Raw genomic sequence first — 13,887 nt, 5'->3', positions numbered from 1 at the left:
ACTAATTTTAAAGCCTTTATTGAATTTGTTACAATACTGCTTCTGCTTTATGTTTTGGCTTTTTGGCCACAAGGTATGTGGGATCTTAGCTCCCTGACCAGGGATCGAACCTGAAACACTGGAAGGGGAAGTCTTAACCATTGGACCACCAGGGAAGTCCTGTTTCTATTTTTAAAGCTTTTAAATACATTATTACCAAACTGCTTTCTACAAAGAATCTACCAATTTATATTTTCTCTAGCAGAGCGTCAATCTGTCAACCTCATGAAAAGACACAGTCTGGGGTAGTATTAATTTTTAAATCTTGATAATTTCATAACTAATAAATGTTAATTTATACTACCTGCTGATTACTAGTGATATAAAACAGAAGGGTGTCCATATGCTTATTAATACTTTGAAATTACTTTTCTACGAATTTTTAATACAAGTACCTTGCCTATGCGGTGGGGTATCTGTGATGGTTAATTTTATCTGTCAACTTGGCTAGGCGATGGTGGTTTGGTCAAACACCAGTCTAACTACTGTGAAGGTAATTTTCATATGTGACTAACATCTAAATCAGTAGACTCAGAGTAAAGGAGATTATCCTCCATAAAGTGGGTGGACTCATTCTGGAAAGACTTAAAGAAAAGACTGAGGTCCCCCAAGGAGGAAGGAAGTCTGCCTTGAGACTGCCTTCTGACTCAAGAGCAAAACATCAACTCCTGCCAGAACTTCTGGGATGCCTGCCTACCTGCCTACCCTGTGAATTTCGGACTGGCCAGTTCCCACAGTCACATGAGCCAATTCCTTAAACAAACAAACCGAACAAAACCAAGTCCTCTTTACACATATTAATAAATACATGCATATATATGTATATATATATATATATATATATATATATATATACATACGCACATTCTATTGGTTTTGTTTCCCTGTATTGCCTGACAAATACAGTGTCCAGAAATTTCTTAAGAATTTATATGAATTGTTTATTTATTAAGGCTAGTGATTTCCTCTACATTCTTTATGTCTAGAAATTCCTTTTAATCCAAACTACTTACTTGTAAGTTGTCTTCTGCTCCTTCAGTTTCATTTTTAAATGCTGGGCATCCTAAGAAAATGGGTAAAAGTTAATTAAGCATAGAATTTTTGTTTTAGATTTTAGTATTGCTGACTCATTGATAATATCACTATGATACTGTAGAAGACTAATCAGAGATCATTCTGGACTGCCTGGCAACCAGTCAGATGTTGGTCACTCATACTTGCCCCTCTGTTAGATAAAGAGAGAATAAAGTGATTGCTTTCCTCTTCTACAGGTAAATTTCCAGTTACTTACTTAAAGAGGTGTCTTCTGTGAAAGTACGCTATCTCTGGCAAGCCCTGCCTCTGATTTCTCTGAAATACTGAAACTGCCAGGAAGAGTATATGCACCACACTCTTCTGGTGTTTAGGTGATGCCCACATGATTTATTCAATTTTTCTAAGTACTCTGACCCAGGAAACAGTATTTAGTACCCCCAACTAGGATTTTAGTAGTTTTAGTAAGGAAAAAAAATGAGCCTTAATCCACTGTTGATAGTCAATAGCCAACTGTTGCTATTGACTTTTGTGCACCAATGCCTCTATATAAGTTTTCATGGCGTTCAAGAGTGCCTTTAGTTCCAATAAATTAATAAGGAAGGATTTACCTTAGCAAAGTATTCTGAGTTTATGCTACCCTTGAGACATAGCTAGCATGGAGATGAAGAGAAAGCTGCCCTATGGAAAAGGTGCATAGTTTATTCTTACTGTCATGGGAGGCTAAGTAAGAAAAATTTAATGGGATTGTTGAAAACCTATACAGTGGCTGATAATAATGCTAACCAGTATGTTTTCAAAAATGTTCAAAAACAATGAGACAGGCTGAGTACTGTAGTCTATTCTACCTGGCTAGGTGTTTGTAAGTGTCTCCTTATTAATTTTCTTTTAAAAGGTTAAACCCAATCTATCTGATCCTAGTGAAAGAAGTATGTTCCTACGGGGGTATGAATGTGGGCATAAAAGTATTCAAAACTAAATATTCCAGCAACCGTGGATAACGATTTTCTTTTTAAAGCACTGGTTCTTCAACACTAACAAAATATCAGAATTAACTGGGAAACTTTAAAAAAATTATACTGATGCCAGAATACAGTCTCAAACCAATAATGTCAGAATCTCTGAGGCGTGAGGCACTGGGCATCATAAATTTTTTTATTTTTAAGTTTCCTGCAGTGGTTTGAGAACCACAACTACTATTGGAGAATCTGAAGATCCACATTCATCTTGCCCCTCCCTAAATTCGTGATATATAATCATTTGACAATTCCTCACCACATTTGAAATGCACGGGAACTTAAAAAACAAAGGAATGCCTCAGCACCACTCCCCAGGCAGTCTGATTCAAGTGGGCTGGAGCGGGGACCAATTATGCTATTTTTCAAAAGGCTCCCAGGTGATTCAAATGTGCAGCGAACAATGAGAACCCTGATATAGGAAGAAGTTATGGGTTCTTGTACTAAAAATGAGTGCTATCATTTCATGGAATTTTTTTCTGAATCAGAAATCAAAGATAGTTTGTTTACCAAATTCTAATCTTTCAAAGTAGCTAAATACATTATTTAACTTCAGTTTCACACAGTTAGCAATACATATTTGTACTAAGCATTTCCATGTTCTTGCCTATGGTTTGTCTCATAATTAGTTTATTTCTTCTGATTTTCCTACTAAAATGCCATCTTCAAAATATATGAGCCACAATGTTGTCAACACATTTTCATTCAGTTATGTTGTATAAGAAGGTTATTTCTAATAGAGGTAATGTTTCTTCTCAATAAGAAAAACAAATCAAATCTTAGTTATGACTTCTTTGGGGGAAAGAAATGGGCTTTAACGTGATTTCTTTTTGTTTAATTAAGCAGAGGCCAGTCTTACGTGTAAATATTCTTCCTCCCTTTAAAACCTGCAAGCTTTAGAGTTAATGATCTTAACAGATTGGTTAAGATATACAAAGGGATAGATTGGGTTGAGGTCTCTGCCAATCCTTATTAATGAAATCAGATAAAGCAGTAAGGAAGGTTTTGCCATAGAATAACTGGAGTTGACATATATTTGATTATTACAAATTTTCTCTTTATAATTACCAAAACAAGGATATGAGTAACATACTCACGGAGGATTTTCAAAGTTCTACCTGACTGCTGCTGCCCTCTTCTTTGAGCTTTTATTTTAAAACTTTCAAATTATCTGAAGTGTGCTGTTGATGGGCTCTTCAAGATAATACAGGTAATTGGTATATACTGTGATGTGACAAACATAAAACAGATTAAGGAGCCCATTATTTTATCTTCACCTACAGTCAGCTTTCAAAGCCTGATCTCATATCACAAAAGCTGACTTGCTTAAAGTCACTTCTATTATATATAACTGATAAACAAATTAAGAAAACAGTCAAAATAACCTACCTTGAGAAATATCCTCTATAGCTCTTCGAATGCCTCTATCAAAAGCCCTAGCATCAGCAGGACTTTGAAAGGTAAGGCCAAATTTCTTGTCATCAATCTTCCAGTGGTGAAATGTTGGAGTGACCTTATTGTAAATGAGGTCTTTTTTAAGCATACATTCCAAAACCACCTGCCAAAAGTTAAATGCCAAAATTACTATACATATATCAAATGCATCTAATATAGCTCTTAAATACAAAGGTAGGTGAGAAAAGAGCTGTTATATTTTAATAAAAGCACCCCCACCCCATTAATACAGAGGTCTTGCTACTTAATCTACTCACAAAGTCACTCAATACAGAAATTAAGATGGGATTAAAGAAGATTCTGGGAAGATGGCAGGAGGCACCATCTTCCCACCATTCTGAGAAGATGGCAGGAGGCAAGAAACACCAGGAATCTGTCTCCCTACCTAGACAAAACTGACTGGCAGAATCTGTCTGCTGTGACTATGTTAGAACTCTATAGAGTCTGTTGAAAGCTTGTAACTTCCAGGGAAGACATGGACAGTAAATTGTAGTTAATTTTGTCAATTTCAGGTATTAGCACAGTAGCAGCACCTCCTTCATCCCAACTCCCAGCCATAGGGCAGGGAGCTGTGCACATGCAAATTACAGAAGCCATGGTAGGTAAAAAGGACCTTATCCTCCAAGTATCAGGGATCGGTGCTCTCATCACTAATTGCTGCTTCTGATCACAGAGGTGCAGACAAACAGGAGGGTAGCCATTTGCCCCTGTTGTATCATCCCTCATTGTTGCAAGTTCCTCTGCATCAGAATGAAGTGACTTCCAAGGTATTTAAAAAGCCAGCTCCCTTTTTTATCTGTCATTTATCACTTTTTCCCATGATGGGAGCCAGACATTGAAGACTAGAACATTCAAAAATAACTACATATACAGGAAGAATTAGAAAGTGACTATGCATATCCAGGGAAAGGCTCAGAAAAGACATGAAAAAACCTTAAATTTACACCTCAGGCTGATCCTTGGCACAGAGACAACCTACAACAATCAAAAAAATGAAAACAAAAACAGTAACAAAAATTAGGAAACTCCAGGCAAGGGAATAATCTGATTTCCATATTACCATATTCCAAGTTACCATATTATGATTTAAATATCCAGTGTTCAACAGAAAACTCCCAAAGCATTCAAAGATTCTCCATATCTTATTTAGTTCTTTGAGCATCTTTACAACAGTTTTTTAATAAGTCTTTGTCTAATGATCTGCCATTGGGTCTTTTTCGGGACATTTTCTGTTGATTTCTTTTTGTTTCTTTCAGTAGGTGATATAGCAAAGTATGACATAAAACAATGTATGAACAAAATGGAAATAACAATAAAGAGAAAATCTAAAAAGAAACTAAAAAATTCTGAAGCTGAAAAGTAAATAACTAAAATGAAAACTTCAACTAGAGGGATTCAAAAGCAGATTTGAGTAGGCACAAAAAATAAACAGTGAACTGGAAGACAGGACAACAGAAATTAGAGTCTGAGGAGCAGAAAGGAAAAAGACTGAAGAAACGCAAACAGCGTCTAAGAGACCCACGGGCAGCATCAAGAGGACCAACATACACATCGTGGGAACTAGAAGAAGAGCAAGAAAGGGGCAGAGAGAATATGTGAAGAAAGAATGGTTGAAAACTCCCCCAATTTTATGAAAGTCATGAACATAAACATCCAAGAGGCTCAACAAACTTTGAATAAGATGAACTCAACAGGCCACACAGAGACACAGAGATTCTTCAAAGTAGCAAGAGAGAAGTGAATTGTCACATACGAGGAATCCTCAGTAAGAACGTCAGCAGATTTCTCTTCAGAAACTTTGGAGGCTAGAAGATAGTGGATGGACATATTCAAAGTGCTGAAAGAAAAAACTGTCAACCAAGAATTCTATATTTGGCAAAAATATCCTTCAAAAGTAACAAAGAAATTAAGCCATTTCCAGATAAACAAAAGCTAAGGGAGTTTGTTTCCACTAGATCTGCCCTGCAAAAAATGCACAAGGGAGACCTACAAGGTGAAATAAAATGACATAAGAAAGTAACCTGAAGCCATATAAAGAAATAAAGGTAAATACAAGGGCAATTATAAAAGCAATATTTTTAACATTGGTTTGAAACTCCACTTTATGTTTTCTATCAAATTTAAGAGAGACTATTACATTTAAAGAAAACAATGAATTATTAGTGTAAAAGCTAAGTATTGCTGTAACTGTGGTGTATAACTCCAAATATTGTTTTCTACAAAATTTGAGAGACTAATACATTTAAAAGAAGTATTAACTTATGTTTCTGGGCAAACAATGTATAAAGATGTAATTTATCAACAAATGAAAGGGTGGGGTCAAAGCTGTAAAGAAACAGTTTTTGTATGTTATTGAAGTTAAGCTAGTTTAAATCCCAATTAGAGTGTTATAACTTTAGGATGTTAAATGCAACCTCCATGGTAACCACAAAGAAAATAGCTATAGAATATAAATAAAAGGAAATGAGAAAGGAATTTAAACATTTTGTTACGATCAACTAAACACAAAAGAAGATAGGAATGCAGGAAATGAGGGAGAAAAGGCTATTAGGGACATACAAAAACAGCAAAATGACAGAATTCTCTCCTTATCAGCAATTACTTTAAATGTAAATGGATTTAACTGTCCAACCAAATGACAGAGATTGGCAGAACAAATAAAAGCACAACCAAAGACACAAACAGGTTGAAAGTGAAAGGATGGAAAAAGACATTGCATGCAAAGAGCAACCAAAAGGGAGCAGGGGTGGCTATACTAATATCAGACAAAATAGACTTTAAATCAAAAAGAACATTAAAATAAAAATATTATATATTAATAAACGGTTCAATAGGGCAAAAAGAAACAACAATAAACATTTAGGTACCTAGTAACAGAACATCAAAATATATAAAGCAAAAATTGACACAACTGAAGGGAGAAACACAGTTCTACACTAATAGTTGGAGACGTCAATACCTCACTCACATAATCAACAGAAGAACCAGACAGAATATAAAGAAATAGAGAATTTAACATAGTAAACCAACTAGACCAAACAGACATATACAAAACACTCTACTCAGCAACAGAACACACATTTTTCTGAAGTGCACATGGGATATTTTTCAGGACAGACCATATGTTAGGCCACAAATTAATCTCAATATAATAAAAATATGGATATCATACAAAGTATCTTTGGCCACAATAAGATGAAATTAAAAATCAATAACAAAAGGAAAACTGGAAGATTAAAAAAATCTTGGGAATTAACCAACTGATCAGAGAAGAAATCACGAGGGAAATTACAAAATACTTAGAGGGCGAAAACAATACAACATACCAAAACTTATAGCACACAGTGAAAGCAGTACTAAGGGGAAAATGTACAAACACCTGCATTAAAAAAAAAAGAAAGAAAAATCTTAAATCAACAACATAACTTTACAATTTAAGGAACTAGAAAAGAAGAACAAACTAAACCCAAACTTAGCAGAAGAAAGGAAATAATAATGATGAGAGCAGAAACAAATTAGAGAACAGAAAAATAATAGAGAAAATCAATGAATCCAAAAGTTGGTTCTTCAAAAAGATTTTAATAAGTCCTTTAGCTAGAAGGACTAAGAAGAAAAAGAGAGAAGACGCAAATTGACACAAATTATAAAAATCAGAAATGGAAGTGGAGACATTACCATCAATTCTACAGAAATAAAAAGCATTATAAGAGAGTACTATGAACAATTGTACACCAACAAGTCAGATAACCTAGATTTAACGGACAAATTACTAGAAACATAAAACAGACCAAGACTAAATCAGAAATAAATAGAAAATTTGAATAGATACATAGCTAGTAAGTAGACTGGATCAGTAATTAAATGTCTCTCAATAAAGAAAAACCCTGGACCTGATGGCTTCACCGGTGAATTATATCAAACATTTAAAGAACTAATACCAATACTTCAAACTTTCCCAAAAGACTGAAGGAGTAAACACTTCCTAACTCATTCTATGAGTACAGCATTGTGCTGATACCAAGCCAAAGACATTACAAGAAAACTATGTATCAATATCCTTTATGAATACTGATGCAAAAAATCCTCAACAAATGAATGCAAGGATGGTTAAACACATGAAAATTGATCAATGTAATGTCCTACTTGAACAGAATAAAGGGGAAAAAAAATCCACATGATCATCTCAATTGATGCAGAAAATGCATTTAACAAAATTCAACATCTTTTCATGATAAAAATACCTAACAAACAAGAACTAGAAGGAAACTACCTCAACATATTTGACAACAGTGCCAAGACCATTCAGTGGAAGAAAGGAAAGTCTTTTCAACAAATGGTACTGGGAAACTGGATGTGTACAGGCAAAAGAATGAAGTTGGACCCTTACCTAACACCACATGCAATAATTAACTCAAAATGTATCAAGGACCCTAAGAAGACCTAAAACGATAAAACTCCTAGAAGAAAACATAGGACAAAAACTTCATGACACTGGACTTGGCAATGTTTTCTTGGATATGACACCAAAGGCACAGGTAACAAAAGAAAAAATAATGGTGCACTACTAATCACTTCTTCCCAACTCCACATGCAGTGACGTTATATTGACTGAAAACAGCCATGGTGGAAGTATGTTAAGCTATAAAGCATTTCTGCTCTCCAATCCCCCCGCCCTTCCCCACCAAAAGCTGATTGTTAAATTTTACCAGCCTGTCACTGAATATCTTTGATAGTAAATCTTGTTATTCTGCAATAAGTAACAAAGAAGGTAACAAAATAATGTCCTGCTTGCTTACAGGCAAAGTGTGTTAGCACTTGGCACTTGACAAAGATTTAACTATCTGTTACAACAACCATTTTGCAATAATAATAATAAAATTCATAATTAAATTAGGTTTTGGAATTCAAGAAGTTAAAATTGGCATTATGGATTACTGCAACATATTTACTGTATTCATAAACAGTGGGAAAGAGATATTATTTTAGAAAACTGTTAAATTGCAATTATTAAAAAAGAGAAGGACATAAAAAATGGAGTTTGGTCCTACAGTCATTACATGAAAATGTCACTTAATTAATCTTTAATACATGAAAATATTGCTGAATTAGCTCCTCTCTGAAACTTCCCAAAGTTGTTTTCCAACTATTATCTGTTAGATAAATAAAATTTCAACGTGATCTATACTCATCTATACCACTTATTTACAAATGGCCATCTACTTTTTTATAGAGGCTCCCAAAACACATAGAAAAATAAATTTTTAAAATGAGCTTTAAAATACACTGAGGAAATGGTAAGGATAATAAACTAGTTCTTTGACTCATACAAGTACCTATGCAAGAATGTGTTCCACCTAGAAGTCATATAAATACTGAGGTTGCACATCATACACATCATGTTGGTAGAAAAACAAAATTCCACCTAATTATGAAGTAGATGTCAATTTATGTCATTAACTTTTATCTACAAAGTAATATTAGGAAATAAAATATATCTTACTGTTCATAGTATGTATTTAGTGTACCATAAAAATAACTATCATTTAGGAAAAGGCTACTATGGCAGTAGCTATTCTGAATTTAGGAATAGGTAATGAGAAAGAAAAGTGCAGGTAATCTACTGACATAACCACTCACCATCTTTGTAGATAATTTAAAAACTATGCTTCCTAGAACATTCTGCATCACTCAGCATTTACATAATTATCAAAGCCTCCATATCTAAGGCATAACAATTTCTCATCTAAGTCACACAATATATTAAAAAGTTGTTTTGCTTCTGACTTTTTTTTTTTTTTTTTAACTTTTGGGTTTGTTTATTTATTTATTTATTTATTTTTTGGCTGTGTTGGGTCTTCGTTTCTGTGCGAGGGCTTTCTCCAGTTGCGGCGAGTGGGGGCCACTCCTCATCGCGGTGCGCGGGCCTCTCACTGTTGCGGCCTCTCTTGTTGCGGAGCACAGGCTCCAGACACGCAGGCTCAGCAATTGTGGCTCACGGGCCCAGCCGCTCTGCGGCACGTGGGATCCTCCCAGACCAGGGCTCGAACCCGTGTCCCCTGCATTGGCAGGCAGACTCTCAACCACTGCGCCACCAGGGAAGCCCTGCTTCTGACTTTAAGTAGCATTTAAAAAATAAATGCATTCTCATCACACTAAGGACAATATAAACCACACCTTTATTAAGTAATAGGGATAACAACTGTTCATCTCAAATTTTTAAAAAAGATCAATGAGGTTAAAAAGGTGTTAAAAAAAAAAGTAGTTAAAAGAATGTCTCAAAAGGCTTCTACCTACCATGTGATCAAAACTAAATCTGCATTCCAGAAAAAACAAAAATAATTTTACGAGCTAGAAGGATTCTTAAAAGTTAGTGAATTATGCTGCCTCCCACTTCCACTGCCTCTTCTCAACTATATCAGAACAATGTGCTCTGACTTTAGTTCACTGCAATTTTCACTGTATTAATTCTGTATCTTAAGATCACAGTAATATTAACAGTAATAGGCATACAGGAAGCAGATTCAAAGTTTACCATATTGGTGATTGGAATAACTAGCAAACAAACTGTAGAAAATGGCAATTACATTTTTGCCAAGAGATTACAATCAACCAATCCAGCACTGCCAGGTGAATTATTTATGCTGTTGTAAAAATAAGGTACCCTGATAAATTACTTCTGGCCAATAGGGAGTTATATCTATTAATTACCAATAAAGTAAAGTAACAGGTGTTCTACAGGCCTGAAGTGGTTACATCTCTCCCAGAATACATGACCTGCACTCACGCTTAGAACTTTTTTACAAGAAAAGATCTAGTACAAAATGAAATGAATAATTTTAAGTTCTGTTAAGACTACCCTAAAAGCAACTGCCAGAAGCCATTAAAAGTATAACCGTAAAAATAGTCTGTAAACAGTTGTCAAACTTGAAACACATCTCTAGCTAAGTCTAATTATTAGTTGACTATACTTCTTTCTGGGGTTAAGGAGTGATGTGAATTTCATCAGACCTCCATAGTAACCATGAAGGACATGTATAAATTAGAGAAAGATAAATTTGAAAGTAGATTAGTGGCCCTGCCCTTATTTCTACCCTAAAGAAGACAGGTGATATATTAAACTAATAAGCAGAAAAGATGTTGAGTGTAAATAACAACTGTAAAGTGAATATTAAGTGTAAGAGTGACTCAACAAGAATAACTACAAAAGAATATGCTGCCAAAGTAACTTGACATCAATAACCCCTAATGGGTCCACTAAGCCCGTGGCTAGTTAACAAAGAAGAAATTAAAGAGTCATGTTTTAGAATCAGTACTAGAATATTTTGAACTTTTGGATCATCTACAAGTATACTGGGATTAGAAAAGAATCACTATTTATTATAAACTATAAAAAAGTATAATGGAAAAAAATTTAACTAGAAAAACAACAACAAATTCAAAAGCACTTAAATGTTTTTATACTGACCGCCTCTAAAAGAAAAAACTTCAGACTTTTACATACCAATATACCTGACTAGGTTTGAGTAGAATATAGTCACTGCAAACAGACTGACTGGAACCACCTTTAGGAAGGGGACTATACCGAAGGGAGGATATTAAGGGATATTTGGTAGAACAGCTTTGCATTTTAATATGATAGACTCTAAATAGGTCTAAGTTGCTTAAGACATACAAGTCTTTTCTAGCTAGATAAATACTTTTGGAACCATGAATATTTTAATAAGATCTTGAAGTCTTTTGAGATAGTGGTAACAAAAAGAACAAATATTCTTTGTCTTTCTTCTATAAAGGTTAAATAGATATTATGAAAGAACAAACAAACAGATGCACAGGTGAACTCTGAAATTAAGGAAAGCAAAACTACTATTAGCATAAATATATTAAAATCTGATACAGATGAAGGCAGTCAGGGAAGAGAAGTGGTTTCCTTATAGTACCAAGCTAAGAGTTAAAAAAGAAAGGAAAAGAAGAACAATGGTTAATGAGAATGGATAGTCTTCACATGAGTAAAAAATTTCCAAAATAAAATAACTAAGATACGAATAACAGAAGGAACAGGAACAGTACACATACACTTCCCAAGAAGAAAAATGTTATTAAAGCGTAAGAGGAATTTTGGTATAGAAATTAATTAAGCTTGTGGGTTCTACAGCTTAGAATAGCTGGGTCCCATCCACTCTCCACCACTCATTACCCATCTGACTTGAGAATTAAATAAGGCAATACATACAGAGAACTCAAATAGTGTCTGACAACAGAGTAGATCTTCAATACATACTAGTAGCAATGGTGATTTTGGTCACAAGGTGATGCCACTAGCCCATAATAGTACAGTTGCTATGAAAGCCTGAGAGGTCAGTATTTACTTTTTTGAGTATGGGAGGGGGAGGAGTTTGAATGATAAATAAAGGTACTCAGGACCTCAAAGAGCTTGTGAATAGATTCCGTGAAGTTTAAGTTAATTGATTCTAAAGACAGTGAAAACATAATCTGCAACGCTTTTCTTTCTTCTGAAAGAAATTCTAGGATATATTACAGAGAAAAAAAGTGGGGGAGGGGACACCACAGTCACTAAATAACCAAAACTTCTGAAGATATATTCCAAGTTATTTTAGGAAATATAGAGCAAATTACTGGACTGTTTGCCAGAAGAATTTAAAATAGACCAAGCCAAAAATGGGTATAAGTACATTTCTGTTTCACTAATAACAACTAATAATTTGGGAGAGCAAAGTTAAAAATGTACTTTCAAACTACTATGTAACTTTATTATAGATGCTACCTTACAAGTAGATAATTACATGTTTACAAAAAGTATTATCTAAGATGTAGTAATAGTTGGTAACTAGACAAATTATTTTTGTAACTTTCTGAAATACCTTTGAATCATGGAAAAAGCATTTCATTTTTGAAATAAAATCTCTATATTCAAGTTAAATTACTTGATAACCAAAATCAGTAATTGGTATCTCAAATAGTTGCCTTGTATTATGAACTTTAGTTTTCTGGATGACATAAAAACTAGTATCCTTTATAAAGGACACCAGTGCATTCTATGAAATACGAAACTATATTGTTATCAAATAACACATTTTTACTAATTATCCAGTAATAAAAATTTGTGTTCAAAGCTGGATTCTGAGATGAATAAGATTTTAGAAAAAATTTTAAAAGTAACAGAAGGAACAGTGGTAGTGTTCCTTCTCAAATAATAACAGTTCAGCTACCACAAAAGGAAGGGAGGGAGCCACTATTTTAAAAATATGTCTATGTCATGAAAGGAAGACTGAGGAACTGCTCCAGATTAAAGGAGCATAAGGACACATGACAGCTAAACGCTACATGATCTTGTACTGAGAGAACAAAAATGTTGTAAGAACATTATTAGAACAGTTGGTGAAACTGGAATAGGGACTAAAGACTGAAGTACTAAATTCATGTTAAATTTCCTAAATAGGATAATTATACTGTGACTACATAATCAAAACTGAAGGCAGAGCAAAGATTTAGAAAGTAATAAAGAGTACACTGTGGGACTTCCCTGGTGGTCCAGTGGGTAAGACCCTGTGCTCCCAATGCAGGGGGCCCGGGTTCGATCCCTGGTCGGGGAACTAGATCCCACATGCATGCCGCAACTAAGAGTTCACATTCTACAACCAAGAAGTCTGCATGCTGCAAGTAAGAGTCCACATGCCACAGTGAAGGTCCCGCGTGCCGCAACTAAGACCCGGCGCAGACAAAATAAATAAATAATAAAATAAATATTAAAAAACGAAGAATACAATGTAAGGTTTTATGACCTCAAATTTGAAAATCTAAGTGAAATAGCAATCTCCTAGAAAAATTATAACTTACCAAAACTGACTGAAAATATAAAACCATTAGAAACCTGTAACCATTAAAGAAACTGGATCAGTAGAAAATGATAGTGAAAGGCGACAAGATGAGGGAACAGGAGATGAGATACAAAACAGAGGAGGGAACTGTCACAATCAGAATACTGCTCTAACTCCTGGTGGCAAATTCTTAGGCACAGGCAATACGCCCCTGCTTCTTTACTTGGCTCTTTCCCAAGTCCCCACAGGCTGTCAGAACTCTGAATTGCTAGAATAAAACTAAATAAGCTTAAACAATTCTCTTCACCCTCAACTGGGTCTGCATAATTTGGAGAGGGGCCCATACAATTCTGATGGAATCAATCTCAGTGATCTAAGAATTTAACAGCCATGAACCTTTATTAACTGACTTACACAGCAATATCTATGTAACAAAAAAACCATTTAGAAACACAAGAATATCCAAAACCATAATGATAGTTGTAGGTCTTCAGCCTTTAAATTGAAGC

The 13,887-nt window shown here is 34.6% G+C and overlaps 1 protein-coding gene across 2 annotated transcripts in view; it reads right to left on the bottom strand.

The window, feature by feature from the left end:
- Positions 1-13,887, bottom strand: part of SPRED1 (sprouty related EVH1 domain containing 1) — a 117,527-nt gene that overhangs the window by 42,933 nt on the left and 60,707 nt on the right. For both annotated transcript variants that reach the window (XM_082443280.1, XM_082443279.1), the window contains 2 exons: positions 3,477-3,645; positions 1,053-1,102 (listed from right to left, as the gene is read on the bottom strand). In XM_082443280.1, the coding sequence (XP_082299406.1) occupies positions 1,053-1,102; positions 3,477-3,645 (219 nt within the window). The remainder of the gene's footprint in view (positions 1-1,052; positions 1,103-3,476; positions 3,646-13,887) is intronic.

This window comes from Balaenoptera physalus (assembly GCF_965194825.1).
Source record: "Balaenoptera physalus genome assembly, chromosome: 2".
Classification (NCBI taxonomy): Eukaryota; Metazoa; Chordata; class Mammalia; order Artiodactyla; family Balaenopteridae; genus Balaenoptera; species Balaenoptera physalus.
The sequence above is the reverse complement of the archived record's forward strand: the minus strand, read 5'-3'. Positions and strand labels throughout refer to the sequence as shown.